This window comes from Myiozetetes cayanensis, unplaced genomic scaffold (assembly GCF_022539395.1).
Source record: "Myiozetetes cayanensis isolate MyiCay16 unplaced genomic scaffold, myiCay2020 scf6-25, whole genome shotgun sequence".
NCBI lineage: Eukaryota > Metazoa > Chordata > Aves > Passeriformes > Tyrannidae > Myiozetetes > Myiozetetes cayanensis.
In genome coordinates this window covers 3,903,870-3,927,052 of record NW_026087853.1, presented here as the reverse complement: position 1 = coordinate 3,927,052, position 23,183 = coordinate 3,903,870, and the positions used below count along the sequence as shown (strand labels likewise).

General features: G+C 45.8%; 1 protein-coding gene across 2 annotated transcripts in view; it reads right to left on the bottom strand.

The window, feature by feature from the left end:
- Nucleotides 1-23,183, bottom strand: part of PRKCH (protein kinase C eta) — a 134,163-nt gene that overhangs the window by 36,221 nt on the left and 74,759 nt on the right. For both annotated transcript variants that reach the window (XM_050336255.1, XM_050336256.1), the window contains exon 10: nucleotides 9,535-9,689. In XM_050336255.1, coding sequence (XP_050192212.1) covers nucleotides 9,535-9,689 — 155 coding nt within the window. The remainder of the gene's footprint in view (nucleotides 1-9,534; nucleotides 9,690-23,183) is intronic.

The following is a 23,183-nucleotide window of genomic DNA, read 5'->3' as shown; positions in this document are numbered from 1 at the left end:
TAAGTTGATAAGACTGTGACAAAAACACAGATAAGCATATGATTCCTCAACCTACAGTTAAGAGATACTGACAAAGAGAAATACGAAGCACACTAACTCAGCTTTTAGGCACAACTCACCAAGGACATGGGACCTTGCTACATTTTCATATCCAGGTAAATGTCAAAAGGAATGTAACCAGATCCAGAGAAGGGAGGAGAAAACCTAAAGCCCGCTTGCTAAATGTCACACACCAGCTCAGACTCTTAACATGAGTGCCACAGAGTCTGGACACCAAGAAGTGCTGCAGCCTCACTACAACAGCCCTCACCGGCTTACTTGAAAGTCCTTGAACAATTTGAAAGGATCACTTCCTACCATTCCTTTACAACACAGGTTTGCACATGGAATAATTTCCCCCTGCTACCTTGCACAGTTAACCCTTCTTTTTCCCCATTTACCCCTGTCCCTTCTCCTCCTCCAGCCCCTTTCCTTCTCTAATACAATAACCAAAGATGGCATGACCCACTCTGGCAAGGCACCACGACACTGCTGCCTTCCCTGAAATGTAGATCAGAAATGCCTCAGATGTGAACGTACACATCTTATTGGATAGATTTTCCATGGCAATATGCCTGGATCAGGGATTTAGAGCTAGTAAATAGCCTCTCCTACTTGGAAGTAATTTTCCTGATTCATGAGCACGTCTCTACTATGCTGCCGAGAGATTTGTGAAAGCAGCTCTGGATGTTAATAATAAATTGTGCTTGTGAAACTTTAATTGATTCAGAAAAAATCAGCTCAGAAGCATGGAGGATCTCCGTGGTTTTGAATATATAACATTTGTACACGGTTGGGACTTGAAGGCTTGCTCCCATTCCCATTGTTGTCAGCTGGAATGCCGCCACTACTTCAGTGGAATAATAACCAGGTAATACAAATCCAAGATTAAACTGTGCCTTTAGGCACAGCCTCATAAAAGGGGAGGTTCTCCATCCCATTGCACCCAGTAAAGGTGCAATGACTCAGAGGGCAAATGATGAGCAATGCCTTCCCCTTGCTCCACAGGAATAGGCTTCACCTCCTGCATCCTGGCCCACACCAGCAGCTAACAACAAGCCCCAGCACCAGCTCTGCTGGCGCACAGAGGGCAGAAACAAAGCTGTGCCCACTGTCCTGCCCACAGTACCACTGGCAGAAAAAAAGGGAATTTTCTCCCACAGAAATTCTGAATTGTAAACCAGACAGCTACTGCCGTGCCATACCATGCAGCACTGCCATGTAATGCTTGAAATTTTCTACTGTGTTATTATTTCTGGTTTATATCTGTATCGTTACAGGCAGCTGCAGGCTCTGAACTAGAATCTACAGGCAAGGCGGTGCACTACTGATACTAAAAGCTGCTGTGTGGCTTTACAAAATTGCTCTGTTTCCATAAAAGCAGAGTGTTTACCTGCTCATTGGCACAAAAAATAAAATCTAAACAGTGGTATTACTGACCAAGGACACATCAGGTGCCGACCTTGCTACAGCTAAAAGAGTAAGTCAAATTCTCCCTGGATGGCTACGGCAGTTGCTGCAGGCCAAGTATTTCAACAACACTGATTCTCTCACGGTCTGCCTTACACACACAGCAGCTTCACTCGCTGCAACACGTTGTGTTGCAAGAAATCCTCCATTTCAGCAAGTCAGAGGGAGCAGATGCAACAGCATTTTGCTGGCATAACGTTTTAAAAAAGTTGTACAAAACATTTATTAAGGTTGACAGAGAGACCTTTTCCACAGCTATATATATCAGCCTCCCTAATGCTAACCCAGGGCTCATATTCTCTGACATTAATACTAAAAGCTTTCTCTGTTCGAAATGGATACAGAGATCAATAAAATTACTGGATTAATGCTGGACAATTCTGGAGATCTCACAGCAAATGTTTTCAAAATTCATAAAATCATAGTCCCAAATGTCCTTGATATTAGGGAATATGTTAAAAGTCAGATGAACAGTTCTTTCTGAAAACATGGCAATAATATTTAGGGGCAGTTTTTAAAAATGCACTTTACATAACATCTTCGAATTTATTTCAATTTTTGGTTTTTTCTCCTTCTCATGACTTCTATGCCTTTAAAATAGAATGAAAAGGGCAGGAAAGGCAGAAAACCAATATATTTGCAGAAATTTTCTTAGTTTCAGAAGTCCTAACCTAAATATTCTCAGGTGCTCTGGGACTTAAAGATTAAGCCTAAACCTGGTCTCCAAATCTCCTTTCTTTAAGAACTTGTCTGTAATTGTTACACGTAGCTATTTCTTAATTGCATCTGCATGCTTTTTAATTGTGAAATGCCTTCATAACGATGTATTAGTCACAAAAGGAATGTCAGAACACAAATCACAGCTAATCACTTATCCCCCTGCACAGATGAGCAGTACTGCTTATTTCTATTGTACCAGTACCAGAATTCCTGACTAACACCGACCTCTCATTGCAAACATTTGGTAAATGAGAGTCTGTGCCTGTAAGAGTTCACAAGTTATCACATGCAAATGTAAGAGCTACAGCAAAGGGGAAGAGTGAAAGTACGAGAGACTTGCATTTAGGTAAAGGTTCTCCAGCCTTGGGGCAGGTGGATGAACTAGACAAACTCTCGAGGCCCCTTCGAGCTCTGGGTTTTTAATGATTTATACAAGCTCATTATGTGCAGGGTTTGCAGGTTTCAAATCAATCCCTTTAAATAACCATAAAGGAAAAGTAGACACTAGCAGAGCCAACAACTTCTGTAGGCTATTCAGTAGTCCTTAGTCATGTGGAAAGTTCCATCAAAGTTCACAGACGATATACAGTGGAGTCAATGGGGCACAGAGATCTGATATGTGGATCTCAAAACAGGACTGCTCTTCGTAAGCATAACTGTAAATCAGGACTAAACTGTCCTGCACACTGACTGATTAAACATGACATGGAAACGTGAGAGGCTGGGGTTTGTTTCTCTGCACTTTCCATTTGATCAAGAGCAGGGAAACAACCCCTTTAAGCACTGCATGCCAGAGGCTGTAAAAGAGCCCATCTCACAAGCATGCAACAACCACATCTGAGTGGAAAACTGTGTGGAAGATGCAGTGTCTAGAAGCACAAATCAGTCTACACAAGTTGTTGATTGTCAGATAAGATAGCTGCAGACATCACTACACTCCTGACCCTCAGAGACATCCCTTTATATTTTCTAAAGCTGAATGAAGTGTTTCCAGGGACTCCAGCATGGAAATTCCTCTTCTACAATAAGCAGTTGTTGTAGGAACATGGCTGCTGATATGCTATTCCATGCCAACTTGCAGCTTTTAGCTGATTTGCTTCACTCATTCACCATATAATCAGCTTACATTTCATTCTTTCTGCTGTTCTCATAACACAGCACATCCTTCATTTTGTTCTGCTTACATATATCTACTCTGGTCCTCAGGGCCCCAGTCCTGCAATGCACCAAGCCCTGGAGCTCTCAGAGCAATAGGGACCAGATCCCACAGCTGAGGTGTTGGTGCTCCACAGAGTGGACTCACAGCAGTTTTGGCACTGGTTGAGCTCTTTCCCACCCTCTCCTCTCAGATGCAAACAACATGACTCCCCATACACAGCTGAATCGGAGAGGGAGACATAAAAATCCATCAAATCAGCAAAGAGTACTTACAGAGGTATCTGCTGTAGCACATCCAAGCAAAAACTTTTACTGAATCGTAACATGGTTTGGGTTGGAAGGGACCTTAGAGATCATCTAATTCCAAACCCCCTATCATGAGCAGGGACACCTTCCACTATCCCAGGTTGCTCCAAGCCCTGCCTAACCTGGTCTTGAACACTTCCAGGGATGGGGCAGCCACAGCTTGTCTGAGCAACCTGTTCCAGTGCCTCAACACTCTCTCATTAAAGATTTTTTTTTCTAATATCTAATCTAAATCTACGCTCCTTCAGCTTAAGGCCATTTCCCCTTGTCCTACCACTGCATACCCTTTTAAGAAGTCTCTCTCCAGCCTTCCTGTAGGCCCTGTTTAGGTACACAAAGGCTGCTATAAGGTCTCCAGGCTGCTACAAGGTTTCTCTCTTTCAGAAAAGCTTAAAAGCACCTCATTGAACAAAAGATTTGTCTTTATTTGCCAAGAAAACAAAGCTATGCGCAGCACCTAAGCAAACCATCGATAAACCCTGGGATAGCCCCCACACCCCTGCAGTTTGCCTTGCAGAGCACTGCTGATATCAGTCACAGATCCAGTTCAACTGCTAATTTACCTCCCTGGGGAAAGCCCCTTGACTTCAGGGGAAATAAGATCTGTCTCCAGATGTGAAAAAGGGCACGGGATGAGAATAAACAAAATCACCAGTTGCCAAAAAGAAAAACAACCAAAAAACAACAGAGAGCGAACATGAGGAATCCCATGTCTACACTGTCTTGACCCATGGAAAAAGAAAACAACACACTAATAAAAGTTGCTCTGTTAGCAGTGGCTGTATGTAATTAGGAAAGGCATTCAGCTTCTTGTTTTCAGCACGTAATTTTTAATTGATTTTGCTGAAAGAAATCTTAGTGTTGTTACAGTTAATAGGAGTCTTTCCAGCAAAACTGGTCTCCATAAATGGCTTACGTAAAGCTTCCTTTAAGTGTCACAGGTTTGAAATGGCAGGGAATCAACCTGTTGCAAAAAACCCATTCCCTATAAAAGCCAAGAGTCATGAGACACACAGCTGCAGACCTGATGGGTCTCCTCCACTAAGGAAAGGTGATGTTTTTAGAGACCTGGCCAGTAGCCAGCAATCTTTCCAGTTCCCAGGAGAGACTGAGTTTTTCCCTGTCCTAAGGAACAACACACACACAGAGGAGATGCTTTCAGGTAACACACAGAAGAGTAAACACTGTTAATATGTCTATCTTATTTTCCTCAAGGGCTAGTGTTCAGCCCCAAGGCCAGACCATGGTCTCATCTGGATAATTGTATAATTACCTTTTGCCTTCCAAAGGGACCACACATCCTATTAAACACCATCAAGTCTCTGGACCTACTTCATGGTGGCTGGTGCCACATCAGAGCACAGGGACTCTGTGCACACCATCCCACATCCAGAGGCGTGATAGAGCACAAGCAGACCCCAGACATCTCGAGATGTGTGGGTTGCATTAGAAACATCAATACAGACACAAAGGCAGTGGAATGAGCTAACTAGCATGAGCCCTCAGGATAAAAACAAGGTTCTTCAGTCAGCCAATAACCAGTCCTTCTCCCAGGCTCTCCAGCCCAGCCTTTTAGCCCCTGTGGCTCCTGGTCAGCTACATTACCTACATGCTACACTCCCTACAGCCTTAAGGATGTATCTGCCACTGTGCTGTGCCAAATGGTGAGCTGGGGCACCTGGGTGTCTCAACCATCCAACTCCATACCTCGGGCTGGCAAAACCAGCACTAAAATGCAGGCTGCAAAGGTGATACTGCCTCTGCTTCCAGCTCTAGTTCAGGTATGTCACCATGTCCTGTATCCTGTATCCCCTCTGCAGGTTGTGGAAATGTGTTCTGAAAATGACTGTGAGACACATTTTCAGAGAGACAGAAAGAAGGCTTGTCAGAAAAGTTAAGGCTGTGCCAGTAGGTTGGGCTGACTGCTCTGTGTTGCCTGTAGAAAGGTCATTATCCTACTCTAAGCCCCTAAGGCCCTTCCTCCAAAAAAATCCAACCCCACAACAACTAAGTTTAAGGAAACCTTTGCATTTGCCCTCAGCACTCAGGTGTGGTGCCTCTATTGAGGGACATCGTGTAGGAGACCTTGGCAAGTGGACCCATCCATCAGCAAAGCTCTACATCAGCCTATGCAAGAGGTCTGAATTTGAGGGCAGCAGGGCAGAACAGCCATTCTTACAGTAATGGTACATGGAAGGAGCTACTGCTTTTAAAATAAACCCTAAAATCATTCACTATCTTTTTGCTTTTCAGCAGACTGTGAGTGGACCAGATCACTTGCATTGAGTAAGCCACTGTGCAACCTCATTCTGCTCAGATACACTGTTTTGTTTTGTTTCTGGCATGCACAGAAGCCAAAGTATGCTTTCCCTGCCCTGGGAACTGCTGAACCGGAAAGCAAAGGTCGGGAAGAGCTGACTCAAGAAAAATAGCACATACAGTCTGTGGATAGAAATGACAAACGAACCTACCAGCATCAGAACCCAGCAAACAATCTTCCTTTAGAAGTAAGCTTAAAGAAAGCAGCAGTGCTCAAACATTGCCCTGTGAGCAAAGATTTTATTCACAACAGCCTTGATAATCACCTAACTTTTTCCTGGCAATATCCAGCACAAGCTGATCCCAAATATGCCCTTGTCCTACTGCTCTGTGGTTAGGTGTGCACAATATACTGTGATGCGACACTCAGAAAGCTTGTTTTTGTGTCTGGATGCATTCCCCTGTATGATGGGATAAGGGACTGTATGTGCTGATTGGTTTTTTTTCAGGAAGCAACTATAAATAGGTGCTGCTAAGTTGGCAGCTAAACCTTATCTTAGTGCAAGACAAAGATCTTTCCTTGATAAGGCCAGAAAGCCATCTCTCTGTTGCAGAGCTGCAAATGAAGAAAAAAAAAAAAAGTCTATGAAAGTGAAAGCTCTCTTTTAAAAAAACCCTCATACATATGTGTTTGTTTACGGGACTTCTATTCTGGCCACGGCTTAATAACAAAAAGGAGTTTCCTCAAAGTGAGGAGCAAACTCACTTAAAATTTCAGTTGAATCACGAAAACCACCCTGTGAGAGCTCCAATCCAGCAGCAGGACCAGTTTTAACATTAAAAACCACACATAACCAAAATATACCATCTGCCTCAAGAACCCCATTGCCGTGGACCCACAGCAGCACTTGCAGAAGTACTGCACTGGAGCCATCTCAAAGTGCTTACGTGTGGCTGAAAGAGGAATCAACAAACACCTGATTTTAGCAGCTACCAGCATTGTCACACCTGGCCACAGTGTCACGTTTCAGCTACTTCTTGATGAACTTCCAGTGCTGGTTTTCAAACCTCTGTGGCATCTGAATGGAGAGGAGGTCCTGCTTTTGGCAGCCCTTGTGGCAAAAGCAACTTGACCTACCGGGAGAACGCTCATTGCGTTGGTAAATGCAGATTCTCTCCTGAACTGCTTAATCTTGAAGGGGCAAGGAAAAATACAGTATTAACAAGTTTAGCCCAGAAGGAAAACAAATGACCCAGGGTATTCTAGGCCAATAGCTCTCTTCCTCTGCTGACCCTGGAAATCCAGAAAGAAGAGGTACCTTGAATAACTTGTGGCAAAATGCTTTCTGGTCGGGCTGTTCCTGGTGTCTCTCCCTGCTGTTTCCAGCACTCACATTCTGACCATAAAATCTCAAACCTCTCTTACACAAGTGCAGTGATTCCCTCCTGAGTCACTCCTTCCATACTGCAGACTCCCTCCTAGAGTCCCGTGTTCGTGACCTGACAGAAGCAACCTCAGGTCAGTAAAACCACAGCCTGCAGTTCCCTTCTCTTCCACCTTCCAGAACCCTGTCTAATTTTAAGAAACCAAGTCATCCCCCAGCAAATCTGCCCCATGCAGCTGAAGCTACCTGACCCCACAGCTTAACCAGTTTCTCAACAAGATCAAAGCCTGTGCAGTTGTTCAAGGAGCCTTTCAATTACTCCTCCAGTTTCTATCATGAATTATGGCAGCACTTGAAGAGCGCCAAAATCCAGAGGGATCGGTTACTCCTGCCCTGTGACAGGCAGCAGGCTGGGGGGGACAGGATAAGCTGTAAGCACAGTGGCATTACATTATGCACAGATACAGTTTTGCTGCTGAATGATTGACAATAACTACTGGATGTCACTATTTTAAGGATAATGTCATTTGCGTAATTATCTGGCAGGGTCTCTCTTCAGCAACTGGCATTATTCACAAGGGAAGAATTACACTGAAATCCAGCTGTAGAGAAAGTAGATTTGCTATTCTATGCAGACAATCACTGTGCTTTAGGAGCTTGATAAATATGGTATCTATCACTAGTCATTTTCATGCTCTCAGGACCTGGAGAGCATTAAAATGACACTCCTTCTCTATTTCACTGTGCCATGTATATCACATGATTTCATACTTAAAAATATTCTAATATTCTCTGTCCTCACCTGACCATCTGTTTCTTGTTTGGAGCTAGGAAGAGTCAAGAGAAGCTGCTTTTACTTTGATTGATTCTATCTCACCATCAGACAGGAAAGTGCCCCCCACAGAGCGCCCAGGCCTTTGGCCACTTTAGCCCTGAGCTATTCTGGTTTTAGTGAGTTCAAACCTGGGTTTATCTGTCACAGGAGGATACACTACTGCCTGGGTTAAACTGTGTAAAGTCCCAAACCAAACAACACTTGACCCAACCCACAGCCTGAAATGGTACCAACAGTGCCTGACTGGGACTGGAACTCGTCCCATCCTGAACCCAGCTCTGGGTCCCAGTTGTACACCTGTGACCACGCAGCAAAAAATGAGAGACTTGACATCATTCTTTGCAGTGCTGGCATGCCAAAAGTGGGACTGAGCAGAGCTAGAGCAGACCATACTCAAATATGCATGCTTTGCTGCTGGATTCCAGATAGCAGCATTCCAAAGAAAACAACTGTCTGTTCCTCCTCTCCAATGCTATGGCAGGAGGATGCCAGAGATGGTCTGCAAAACACGGCAGAAAGAAACCTTTCTGTACAACCAGACTGTCTCAGTGCTGACATCTCCTTGTTCCATCTGTCCTGTTCCATCCCAGAAGAGGCCTTGCTCTGCCTCCGGGGCATATGGGAAGATGCTGGTCAAATGGTCATCCTGGCCAGGGAGGGCTCTGCTCAGCAGACTGGCTCTGATCCATGCAGGCTGCCCTATGCCTTTATGCTTGAGCTGACAGGGGAGCTCTACAGCAGCACAGAAAGGAAAAAATATAACCAAACTGCCCCCCTGAGTACAGAACAATGACAAATAACAAAAGAAAGCTATCTATGGGAAATAGCTTCCTGAGAACAGCCTTGAGACTTGGAGTGGAGGCTGACGCAGGGAGGCAACAATGCTCCGATGCTGTTGCAAACACAAAGGTGCCAGACATCGACAGGAAGGAAAAACTCCTGCTGTAGGATCATGGGAGGAATGAGAAGACTTTTAGAGGGTGAGTGGCACTGGATAGATACGTCAAATACATAGTGTTTAAACACAGGTCTGTACCTGCTATAGGGAAACAGAGGCTTTGGTGTAATCAGCACACACCAGCCCTTTAAATAGCATGCAGTGGCAAAAGCAACATATGCTTATGTTCACCTCCCAGAAAATCTAGGAAGGTTTAATTTAATGCCTGCCCAGAAATTTCTCTTCTTTCTGGAAAGAGGTGCACCTTGGCCAACAATGCATGGGGGATGTGGAGGTACTGTCATCCCAGCTGACTTGTTCCTGGTGGATAGCAAGTGACAGTTATTTATTCAAGCAGGAAACTCCAGCTTACCATCTCAGCCATGGGGTTCAGACAGAACAGAAGGAATGAATGTAGAGCTCACCGATAAATGATGCCTCTTTCGTGGAGAAACATAAGGGCTGAAATAATTTCGGCAGCATAGAACCGGGCCCGATCTTCATCGAAGCGACGTGACTTCTGAATGTGGAACATCAAGTCCCCGCCATTCACGAACTCCATCACAAAGAACAGGCGATCCTTCACACAGGCAAACACAACAGACATGAACAGCATTAATCACAACCTTGGTTGGGCCTAAAAAACTCTAAGTAAAACTGTTATCTCCCAAATAAAAATGGATTAAGCACTCACGAGACAGTGTATGGGGGGAAATGCTGATGCTTTTTCAGGAAAAATCAAGTCAACACCAGGAAGAACTGTTAGTACCTCCTTGCCCTGCACTCCTCCCAAAAGTTTTGCCCCCGTCATGAAATGAATTCCCGATCACATGTGGATTGGGTCTATCAGTAGGTGCTCATCGCTAATCAGCTCCTGTTGGGTTTCCCCTGAACTATCCTTAGACTGAAACAGCAAGGAATGATACTCCATCAGCATTCTCTAAGCTGAGTGGCACATGAGAAATCTGTAAAAGGTCACTCACTCCCTAGTAAACACCTCAGGTCTCTGGGGAAAGATGTTCCATAATACAACGTGCATAACCAGACCGCTCACAGACTGCAGCTTTGCCATGACAGCACAACACTGTCTCTAGGATATCCCAACATTATTTCTGGAGAACGTGTGCTGTTTTCCAGGATGGGATTTCCTGCCATACACTTGCATGGCAGCTGCTATTCAGGGCCTCAGATTCCAGCTTTCCTCTGATTAACCTGCAGAGACCTCTGGGCTGTGGAGGAACTGATAAGGATGAAGTATAAATCAAAGCTTCTGCCGAGCAGAAAAGCAACCTGTTTGATAAAGTTCAGTTCATTAACCACAGCTGCTGGTCTCTGAGGTTTCTTTTTTGGCTTTGTTCTGGCTTTTGCAAAAGCCTACACATAGGGAGGCACTTGCTTGAGCTGCATGCTCAACAGTGAGTAGGGGTTTAGTATGTGCAAAAGGGACGCTTGTTTGATTGTGAGAGGAAGGACACACAGATTTGTCACAAAACTAAACCTCAGAATTGTTGGAGTCTGGTTCAAAAATTTCTCTTTGTTTCAGGATCTTCAGTATTTATTGTTTCAGTTTTACTCTGAGCACCAGGAACAAGCAGATTGGAAAATAGGCATACAATTCAATTAAGACCGGTCAGGCTTTTAACAGTAATGTTTTCCCTTCTTTTCCCTCAAGTCCCTTCCCAGGTCTGATGTTAATCGTCTACAAGCTACTTTTAAACCCTCTCTAAGTTTAAGAGGATAAGCATTGTCGTGCTCCACTTTCTGGCAGCCAGCCAGCTTGAAATGACTACTGGTATTAACGTCTTGAGAGGCACACAGTAGAAGAAAAGCAACCAGAAATCCTCTCATTCCTCAGTGGACACGAGCAGGAATGCAAATGGCTTGTGACAGATGAGGACAGCTTGCTTCTCAATGCCATCCTGGGCTCTGCCCAACAGTCCCTTCTGGGCTCCTTCCAGAGGATAAAGATTATTAAATCAAAGAATCATTTGGGTTGGAAAAGACCTATAAAAATCATCAACTAACCACTAACCCAAGACTGCCAAGCTCACCACTAAACCATGTCCCTAAGTGCCACATCTACACAACTTTTAAATACCTCCAGGGATGGAGACATTTAAGTGACTTCCCCAGGCAGCCTGTTCCAGGCACTTGACCACCCTTTCAGTGAAGAAATTGTTTCTAATATGAAATGCAAACCTCCCCTGGTGCAAGTTCAGGCCACTTCCCCTCATCCTGTCACTTTTTACCTGGAAAAGGACACCCACCTCCATATGGCTACAGCCCCTGAAAGGTAGTTGTAGAGAAGAAGGTCCCCTCATGAGCCTCTTTTTTTTATCAGGCTAAACATCCCCAGCTGCTTCTCATCTGACCTGTGCTCCAGACCCTTCCCCAGCTCTGTTGCCCTTCCCTGGACATGCTGCAGTACCTCAATGTCTTTCTTGCAGTGAGAGGCCCAAAATTAAACACAGAATTCACAGAGCAGCCTCACCACTGTTCCCAGCAATCTCACAGCACTACTGTGTGCAGCACCAAGGCCATGTGTTAAACGCTGTCTCCTGTCTATATAAACAACAACACTTCATTGTTCACTCTGCCTTTATTAGAGGGCACTGAAAGACACTCAAGCTGGCCCATCTAGGGTAGCAAACCCACCAGCAGCCTTGGCTCTTCAGCCCTTATCAGATCTCTAACACCACATCTTCACTGCAGCTGGTTCAACTCAGCCTGGCTGTGCTGTGTCTACCTGTTTGGCAGCCCCTCCTCCAGCTGCAGCACCGGTATGGCCTCTGCCTTGCCATTCAGGCCAGCTTTTACATCTCCTTGTTATTCTTCCCCACCTCCTTCCTTGCTGATCTCTGCACATGACACACGATTATCCAGCCCAGCTTGTCCAGGCATCACCTCAAGCCCATACTTAAAAAAGAAATCCCTTTTGCCAGATCCCCAAGAGGAAGTAATTTAATTTACCAGCAGCCTGACGAGGGGTGGTGTGTGTGTATTTATGTAAGTAATACATATGCTTGTACAAACATGCATATAGTTAGGTGAACATACATGGATTTTCTACTCTTTCCTTAAAGGTGAGCTTCAGGGACACAAAGTTAACTCTTCCTATATTAAAACATACATGTCCAGCTTCTCCAGTGCAGACAAAACGCCATGGCCCACCTCAGAATCCTGGTTGTACTCGTCTCTACTGTGATGCTTAAAGGAAGATACTGCTTCTTTCTCAAATGTTGAGGTGAGCACTGAAACAGTTTTAAAATTCACATCACTGCTGTCATGGAATTTGCAGCTTTTTGCTAAAAACTGCTCTTGCTTCAGACTAACTGCAAACCTGAGCAAGTATCACTGCATGTGTTGTATACAGTCACCTGCACCCATGGGCTCATTTCACAGGTCAGGCATAAATATAGAACTTTGGGCTACTTATTTATTTATTTATTTATTTATTTATTTATTAAAGAGTCCATCTAGTTTTCTGCCCAGTTTTCTAACACTTAGAAATCCCGTGGGACTGCTGAAGAAAAGAGCAGGACGGGTATCACAACTGGTTTATAATGCAGCATTTGTGCATTGGCCTGCTACATGTCTGGCAACAAGCACTAGGAAAATCAGCACTAACCATCCTTTAGGGAACAACATCTCAAAACCAGGCAAGGCCTCCCATTTTTACTCTTAAGCAAGACCATCAGCTTGCCAAACTGCAAAGACCAACCACTCTTTTGGGAATCACTGAAAAATAAAATAAGCAGGAGGTATTCTATTTTTTTAAAAAAGAGGGTGGGAAAAAAAGAGGGGAGAGAGGACAAGAAAAGAGGGGGAAAAGGAAAAGAGAGAAAGAGAGGGAGGGGCAAGGGAGGGGGAAGAGAGAGGCAGAGGAGAGAGAGGAGGTAGGGAGGGAAGGGAAAAAAACTAAAATAAAAGAAAAAAGGCAATTTGCAGCCAGAAGAGTGAGTAGATAACTTAAAAAGGGGGCATGAAAAGGAAATCTTAAAAGAGCAGATAGTTCAGACACTTGTAAATTTGACCTAAGAGTTATGTGTCTCCTCTCCTGGGGATTACCAGTGGGAATTAGGGGGAGTTGAAAGCTGGATTGGTTTTTGACAGGACCTAATGCTGAACTCCTCACATGTCTATTTTACTATTTTCCATTGCCCAGAAGTCTCCCTGATCTGCTATCTCTGTTTGACATCAGCAACAGCAAGAAAAGAGCATTTGAATCAACAGGAAATAGTGACACAAAAGGCTTTGCAGCAAGCGACAGCCACAGGAGGAAATCACATTGCACCATTCCCGGACTGGGATGGAGATGAATAAAGACACACAGAGCAATTGTTACTGTAAATTAAAGAAACACTTGGAGGAAACAAAGTCTGTGGGATGAGGTGGGCTCATTTCAAGGTTTGCCTACACCTAGAAATTAACCCTGACAATTGTTGTGCAAGAACACTGTCTGGGTTTGGCTTTTTTTTTTTTTTTTTTTATTTTTTAAATTTCAGTTTTCCATCCCTATTTGTTTACCTACTAGCAGGGCAGGGTCTATTGGAAGCATATAGTCTGTCCTAAGGGCAGTGTTTGATAGCAATTACATATAAACATTGTATTTGTTTGTTGTTCTAGGTGGGGTTTCTGGTGAGGCTTGAAGAAAATCCCTGGCTGCAAAAGCCACTGCGAGGACAGTTTATAAACTGGTTACTGCCCCTTGCAAACACAAGCATCCAGTGAGATCCATCTCAAGCATCACTGTAGCCCTTTGTCCTCACTAGATCCATCTGTTTTAAACCCTCGTAGCTTTCCTCTTCATCATCACAGGAGGAAAAAAAATTCATATTTTATTAAAAGAGGATCCTTTTTCTCTTACTATGCCTTAAAAGACTAGTGTGATGGCCAACTTCTACCCTCTTCTAGTTAAGAATCAGAGCTCATGTCCATGGACAGCTAACACAAGATCAAAGACCTCTGAAGACAACTTGGGCACTTATCTCTGATCACAGGCTCTCATGCTACATAAATCACATAACCATCAGGGTTGGAAGGGACCTTCAGGATCACCTAGTCCAACCCCCAGCTTAGCACCACCATAATCACCCCCTAAACCATATTCCCAGTGGGACAGGGCATCATCACTGCCCTGGTTCAGGCAGCATAGAGGGAGGAGATGGGGAAAGACAAACATTTCCCCTGTGAAGACATGGAAGAAGGCAACAGTCTCCCCTTCCCGCCACCCTACAAGAGCTGCTGTGCCAAGGGAGGCCTGGAGGCCAGGAGGGACTTCTCTCTAAACAGAGTCATCAGTGGAGGTTCAGGAGACTCACTGGAAGACACCAATGAGGCCTTTCCAGCCTCCAATACCACCAGGAATAGGCTTGGACAAGCTCTGCATGGCAGCACAGCTTTCCCAGATGCTGCTTCTGCCCACCCTGGCTCCTCTGCAGGACAAGAGGATGAACCCACCAAGAACACTTCAGCTTCCTCTTTAGCTGACAGCTGCCATACAAGGCAGATATGGAGACCTGGCTAAATGCATTTTAGGGCAAGGGTCCAGTCTTCCTCCCCCCCCTGAAAAATCAGCCTAGCTCAGGAATTCTGCTATGTTTGCATTTCATCTTTTTGGAAATAATTAATGCACACAACTCCTTAGAAAATCAGCTTTGGGCTCAGTCTGAGTTCACTGAAGCCAAAGGGTTTCCCCATGAAAACAGTCATTTTCCCCTGTTTTGGCAGTTTATGCTTTGCAGAGCAGAAGGCAGGCTTTCCAAATCATCCCCAAACAGAGACAGCTGTGTCACTGCTTCCCAGAGAAAGTTTATTGTTTCCAAAAAAGAGTAGCAGGGCTTAGGGAGCTTGCAAGCAAATTATTACAAGATAATTACAAGAGCTGGCAGGCTCCCTCAGCGCTTCCAGTGTTCCTGTTCTCCCTTCGTGGTCCACAACCCCTACACAAAGCAAATCTGCCTTAGGTCTTGCTGGGAGTGAGCAAATAAACCGTGATGTCTCAGTACTGGGCTTTGGAAAGCCACATGTCCAACACCCCCAGCAGTGCAAGTGGCCAACTGTATCTGGGTCAAGGCACTGCAAAAGCACAGGATTGGAGGAGGAATAATAAACAGGTTTGTTTCCTAATATTTCTCTCTGTAGGACTAATGCAGTCAATGCCCACTCTTAGATGCTGCTCTGTGCCAAAATGCCTGTCCTTCATACCCAGCCCTTCACAGAATCTATGAATTCCTGTTGGAAATGCCTCCCCTCCCTCACTGCAGTCTTCAACATCCTCATGAGGGGAAGCAGACCCTGATCTCTTCACTCCTATGACCAGTGACAGTACTCAAGGAAACTGCATGAAGCTGAGTCAGGGAAAGTTTAGGCTGGATACCAGGATAAGTTCTTCCCCCAGAGGGTAGTCAGGCACTGGAACAGGCTCCCCAGGGAAGTGGTCACAGCACCAAGCCTCACAGAGTTCAAGAAGCGTTTGGACAATGCTCTCAGGCACATGGTGGGATTCTTGGGGTGTCCTCTGCAGGGCCAGGAGTTGGACTCGACGATCCTGATGGGTCCTGTCCAACTCAGCATATTCTATGATTCCATACCCAGCCCTTCACAGAATCCTTAGATTCTACGAATCCCTCTTGGAAATGCTTCCCCTCCATACCCAGCCCTTAGACCAAGGCAATGCCGCACCCTCACGAGCTGCCTGATGCTCCCAAACCCGAGGGAGGGCAGGCTCTGCAGGGGGGATTATACATGGCAGTGTTTCAAAACCAGGGGAGATCTCAGCTGTCATAAAAACAGGCTCACCAAGAGGGAATCACTAAAACAGCCCTTGCAGGCATACGTGTGCACACAAGAGCAGATCTAATGAGCTCAGCCCCAAACTTCTGGACAAAGCCACTCTCGCCTGCTTGCAACGGAACAAGACGTGTGAAGATTTGGTCCTTTGATTTCAAATCAGAGTAACTACACCGAGCAGAGAAGGAACACCTCTGCTCCACGCTTGCTCAGCTGGAAGTACATGCATGTGACAGTGACACTTCTCAAACAGGGCCATGGCACCTGCTGCCCGGTCCAGCACTCCGCAGCCGAACACGGCAGAGAGGCAGCAGGTTTTACAGCCATCTACTCGCTGAGTTGTGCTGCTCTCTGAGCTGCTCTACCTCCCTGCTTCAGTGACTGCAGAAGTACCCTCAGGAACCGCTTCTGCCTCAGGGAGATCAAGCCACAGAGGGCATATACAGGCCTTGGGCTATCCTGATGGGGGGGTCACTGTGTGATGCAGCCAAAAGGCTGAGAAAGGGAAAGATTACTCCTTCTGCTGGTTTTGTGGGGTTTTTAAGCTGGAAGGAGCTGCAGTGAAAATTAAGCAAACTCAGAATGGGCATAAGGTGCATGTGGTGTCTCCTCCAGGCCGAGCAGCTGGTGAACACATTTCTGAGAAGTGCAGGTCACTTCCCCACACCGGGCTCGTTTTCAGCTTCTTTAAAACAAAGAGTCACCAACCTCACTGTCACAGCTATGTGAACTGGGCAGCTATCACCAGTTATCACCCCAAGCACGCTCTGCTCTCTGATGCTGCTGATAGTGGGCACCACGAGGCTTCCTTATGAGGCCACTGCAGCGAGACACAGACACATATAATAAATTGGCTCTTTCCATTTGCATAAACAAACTCTGCAGGGTCCCTCGGGGTGAAGGCTGCCTTAGTGCTTGTATGCACAGCACGGCATGAACGCCGAGCTCATTCCAGAAGAGCTGAACAACGTCAACCACAACCCAGGGTGAGCTGAGGGGAGTTGTGGGTTCCCACTTGCCCCAGGGAAAAAAATATAAATAACCACAAATCTAACTGCACCCTCCAAATTTTTGCCCCTATTTTGTTGAACACTTGGCTGAAATCTCAAGCTCATAGGCTGGAGAGATTCTGTAACACATAAATTCAGTCATTTGTCTGGAACAACGCATGTTTTGGGTATTCAAGTGAACCATACACACATCCTTCCTCCTCACCCCTTCCCTTCAAGATGGGCTACATGATTAGTTCATCTTTTCACTAGAAACTTTTACATAACATTGGTTTTTATCACTCTTGTTCATCTGTTCCATTTCAAACAAAACCAAACCCCAACTAGGAAAAACCCCAAAACTCAGATACTAAGTCCACCAATTAAGTTATGTACAAAAAAAATGCTTGATTTTAATCTCAAATTAAAAAAAAAAAGTCAGTTTGGCCAGCATTAAAATAAAATATTAAAAAATCCCATGAAACAAATTGAAAGAATTTGCAAGAATTGAAAGAAAGTAAAATGAAATCTTTCTCTCCAGACCTTCTGAAATGCTATAGAAAACTACATAAACATTCCTTGCCACCTGAAAGATCAGAAAAAAACCCCAAAGGACTGGTTGAACTTAAGAGGGGAATAAATTGAGGAATAAGGAACTAAAATGTATCACGCTACAGACATTACCTGTTAATCAAAGATTTATAGGACATCTGCACCCCTCAGCTGGCATCATGATTTCTCAGAAGAGAGCAGCAGTGTAAACATCATGCTCTTTTTACAGCCCTCAGTTCAAAGAAAGGCTACTGGAATTGGTACTTTCAGTTTGGAGTGACCAACCTGCGACAGCTCTGCCCTGCTTTTAAAAATACTGAGCTCTGCAATATCTGCTGGCTCAGGCTGGGCTGGGAAGGCTAGACACTCACTTCTACAGCACAGCCAAAGGTCTCCAGGAAAATTAGGAATGTCAAAACACCCAAAGGCCACTTGGAAACAGCTTGCTACGAGAGATCCATCCTCTCACCTTAAACATCACCTGGAAAGCAGTACGGATTGAAAGAGACTAAAGCACCAGTGGGTCGCACTTCAACTTGTTACCTCTTCTCTGAGCTTCTACTGCCTTTGTTTTTTTCTTCCCCTTCCTCCTCAATACTGTCTGGCACCTGCTCCCTCAGGCTGCTCGAGAGCTGCTTCCATTTTCAGCCCTTTTTACGCCACAACTTCCTTGACTTTAAGGCCAAAAAATATTAGTTTCACATACTGTGGCTAACCATGGGCAATAGCATCTCCTTTGCCTGCTGAACTTGATAATTTGTCCAAGCACCAGTCTCTCCCCCAAGCTACTGCAGATGGGGACAGGCATTTATCAGCTTCATGAAAATGCAAGTATCCAAAGTCCCTCAACCATCTGAGGTGGGAAAGTTACACTTGGGAGCTACAACACGGTGATGGCAGCTGACCCTTCTAACCCTCCAGCTCGTGTTTTCACCTCAGCTTGTATCACCTCAGCGTGCAGCCCAAATGTGGACACCAGGCAAAGTTCACAGATAGAGCCAGAAATGTCAGTCTGATCTTGTTTCATCTCCTGCAAGCAAAACCACTCTGCCTGCAAAAAAAACCCAAACCAACCCAACCTAGAACATCCCTTCAACAAAGTGACCACTGCAAGGTGTCACTGCACACGTGAGAGAGCCTTTCACACCCAGCTTTGGAGGCCTCACACATCTGCTTTACTGACAGCTTGAACCAGAGTGCCAGCAAACACGGCACCGGTTTTAGGTGGATGTCAACACTGTAAAACCATGGAAAGATGCACTTTTTGACCACTCTGTCTTTATTCGGTGCTGGACAGGACAGGAGCCACAGAAGAGCAGAAAGTGACTGTCCCTCCTGTGGTCACAAAACCAACACAAGGGCACCACAGCACACACACCTGCAGAAGCCACACCTGAGAGAAAGGCGGAGAGAGCAAATTCTCCTGTACCTCCCTGTCCAAGAGGCCCCAAAAAACTAATCCACTGCCCCAGAACTCGAGCTCCTTCACACCTGACTGCAGCAAGCCCCTTCGAGGTGCCTGTGCTTAGGACCAGAAGCCAGGCTAGACTGGAGCAAGCTTTTTGAAACATGACAGGCCTAGAAACAGGATGTCCCAGCAACATCTTCACTTGGTTTTGACTTGAAGCAATGACACTGAAGCGTGTGCTGGCCTTCCAGCACAATGGCTTGGGGCTAGCACAGGCCTCAACTCCCAAGAATAAAAGTTTCAATGCCTGCAGAAAAGCACCCAAGAAGTGCATTTGGCTGTCAGGTGAATGCACATACAGAGTTGAGCCTCCACAACATGCCATAGATGGAATGCTGGGGGTTCAGAACCTGGGAGTTGATCAAAGCCTTCCTCCCTGCTCCCAAAGGGCTCCCTCTCAGCGCCCTCCAAAGAGAACATCAAAGAGGCCTCACTGCTTCCTTAACACCCACCAGCACACTCCAAAGTCATCTACCAGAGCCTCAGGAAGGCTGTTGCTGCCTCTCCAGCCTTCCTCATCTCCACCACACCAGGCTCTGCCCTGGGTCTGCCCTGTGCCCTACCCACTTGGTGACAGTGGAGCGGCTGGTGGACAACCAGGCTGATGCTGGAGATTCCCCAGAGGGACCATGGCTGGGGGACTCCCCTGGGCAATATAAGGGTACTTAAGACTCCCCTTGTGGCATCTGGATACCAAAGGTACCAGCCAGATGCCACTGCTCAGTCCCCTCCTTGGCTGGTGGGCTCTCACCTGAAAATTATGCCCCCATAGAAGGCTCCAGGTTAGCTCTTAACACTTCTAGGAGATGAAACACCCGCTCAGCTGGGTAACCCACGACACGACACCCACACTGACCCTGGGAGAACTGCCTGAGTGCCCCAAGAGCCAGCAGAGATGCAGAGAAACCTTCCTCTTCCATGTCGAGAGCGTGACCTCAGCCTGCAGCCTGCAAAGGGAACAAAAAGCTGCGTGCCAAACAGCAGGCTGCCCTCGTAAAACGGGACCAGTTCAATGATTGTGCTGTCCTGGAGTCCCGGGCCAGTCCCGCCTGGCTTAAATAGCACCCCTGCCAGCTATTATCTTGAAGGACGCTCGTTACAGAAAATCACGTCCCTCTGCCAAGTTCTCATGTCTCACTATTTTTGGAACAACATGGGCAGGCTCTGCCTCAGCAACTGTCAGCAGAGCCACAGGCAAAAAATCCATATAACGATCAGGCTGACGGGAACAGCGCTGGGAACAGCATCGCCTGGGGGACAGTCCCCTGGAAGGACCCTTTGGTCATGAGAAAAGGGATAAGGGCAATAAACATAAAACCCAGAAGCTATTTGACACAATATTTGCATGGGAAGCTGATCTCCCCCAGCCCTTTTCATTCTCATGCATATGAGTGGAGACAAAAGGATTTAAAAGCAAACCACCTGTGTGGGAAGGATGGTTCCTAAACCCCGAGGAAGACAGGACCCACTTACTGCAAACTCATTTTAATTAAAACATTCCAGGATTCACATTCCCCAGGATTACATTACTGACTTAGCTTTTTATACATATAGCCTCTTTCACCCCTTCTAGGACAGTATTGTTGAGGTGTTGGATGACACCAGTGTCAGGTAAATGGAAATAAACAGTTTTTGGTGCCTGTGGCCCCTCATGCAGGATCCATGATTATCCTCAGGTCCCACCACCTGTTGGCAATTCACAGATTACTGGAGCACAAGCATAATCCTCTCTGACACTGAGGAATTATTCTAAGGCCCCAGAAAAAGCAGAGGTAAATGGCTTAGGCAAGGTGGAAAGCTCCCAAGGCAAGGCCTTCAATTAAAAAAAGGTTTAAAAACCAGAGATGTGGTGAGCAAGGAAGACCTCCCACAGATGCAGCTCGAGCAGGACTTAAACTCTCCCCCCTGCAATGGAGCAGCAGGACTCCTTCCTTGCCTTTCATAGGAAAGGAATCTGGAGGTACAAGTCCAAAACTGCCCAGCCCAGTGCTGGGCACACAGAGTGCTACATCCAGCCTCTGCCAGCCTGCTGGGCAGCTAGTATTTCCTCTTTAGGCTCTGAAAACTGTGACCCACAGCAGGCAGAGACAGCCCTTGCAGCTTCTACCACCTAGTGGCTGCAGGATTTGGCTGTGATGGAGCGAGGAGGTTGTCTGGATGTCAGGAAGCCTCAGCCCACCCCATGGCAAATAAGGCTGCCTTTGCTGGTGGGCATCACTTGTGCTGCATCTGAGACTGATGAAGCAGAACAGAACAGAAAACCTTTCTGAAAACCATCAGTGGCAAATGTAAAAGCACAGAAAAACCTCAGCCAGCTCTAAAACAGGTGAGAAAAAGTAGCAGCAATATAGATGAACCTGGGTAATGCTTTGCTTTTTCAGGTACTTGTGCCAGCTCAGCTAATCACAGAATGGGTTGGGTTGGAAGTGACCTTAAAGACTGTCTAGTTCCAACCCCCTGCCATGTACAGGGACACCTTTCACTAGACCAGGTTGCTAGGAGCTCCATCCAGCCTGGCCTTGAACACTTCCCTGGAGTAATGCTGCATTACTGGCACCACACGACACCACCCCATGCAGCAAGGACATACCTCGGGCTGTTAAAGTCACCCCCAGGCTGCCTAATTCAGGGGAAGAGTTTGCTGGTTTGGGTGGAATGTTTTACAAGAGTCAGAATTCAAAGGGCTCTAGATCCAGCTCTGAGCACTCTGTCGTCAAACTGTAGCAGCACCTCATGCACTTCCAAGTACCTTCCTTTGTAATTTCCACAATTTCCTGTTGAACTGGGAGCGGGGAGGCCATAGCTGGACTCCCCTGTTCTAGGTACAGCCTCATCAGTGCCAAGCAGGGGGCATAATGACTCTCCTGAGCTCGTGAAGCAGTACATAATTTAACTCATGTGCCATGGGACTGCACTGCTGGCTCATACTGAACTTGGCATATACCTTAAACCCTGGGTACCTTCCAGATGGGCTACAACCCTGCCAGTTAGTCCCAGCCTGTCCTGATGCATCTTATGGGATCAGGCTCTGACTTTGCTTTGACAAATAATAAGAAGCCTCGAAGTGGCCAGTTCTTAAAGAATTCCTAACAGCAGGCCCGGTAGGTCATTATGTATCCAGGATCCCCATGGCAGACTGGAGTCATGCTTTGTTTTTTGTAACATGAACCATTAATACCACATTTTCACAGTCTGGGCTGTGAGTGTGACGTGGTTTCCATTAACTGCAAGTGAAACTAGGTTATGTTGTGTCACCCTGACCCCCAATGCCAACATTTTTAAATATGGTTGCAGGCTGACATTTTGAAGAAGTGGTTGCTCTTTTTATATATATATATAATGTTACAGATGTATGTATATATATCATTTCTGCCAAGTTCTTGTAAATGGAGGTGATATCCCAATGCCATACATAGGATGAACAGAAACCCTAAGTTCAGAACAGCCTGGCTAAGCCCTCCTGGAAGGATTCTGTCCAGTGAATACCCTGCTGTTGCAATCACTTCTCTACTACAGCAAAAGGATTTAATTATGCTTTTATAAGCAATTTAAATCTGGTTATTCTGGATTGAAGTGGGTGTCACTGAGTGCAGACCACGGGCAAAAGACATCATGAACCTCATTAGCCTGAAATTTATCTACCTTTTTTTTTTTTGCAAACCCTTCCCTTTTTGATTTTGTTTATTATCAGGTGGGAGTGGTTTTCTGTCACAAACAATCCAGACAATGAAGCAAAGTGGGATTCAAGTAAAAGAGGAGCCTAGGAAAGACTGGAAATAGCAGGGTCCTGCTAAACAAGCACCACTCCCTTGGCACCATTTCAGAGACTGACCAGCTCTGTGTTCAGGGCACCAAGGGTTGAGGGGTTCTTCCCTCCGCTCCTCTGATGACCAGCTGGTCCAGAAATTCCTGTTCTGGGCTGTTCTACTGTTTAGCAACCTCCTTTTCATTTCCTGTCTAACTGTATCCATGGCCAGTCTAGACTCATTTAATCTTAGCCAGAATCTTGACAGCTTTGTTTCCCTCCTCAGCGTTCGACATCTGCAGACATCAATCAGATCCTCTTTTTGCTTTCAATTTGCTAGTCTAAACAGGCTGAGTTCTTCCCTTTTCTTCCCCTTTGCAAAAGACTCTGCAATTACTTCATCAGCCCAGAAGACCTTGTCTGCACCCACAGTAGATTGCATTCATTTTTCTGAACATGACAGACGGTACTCACACAGTGACCTTAAATCTTGCTTAAGTTCATGGGAAACACTCTGCACAGCCCAGG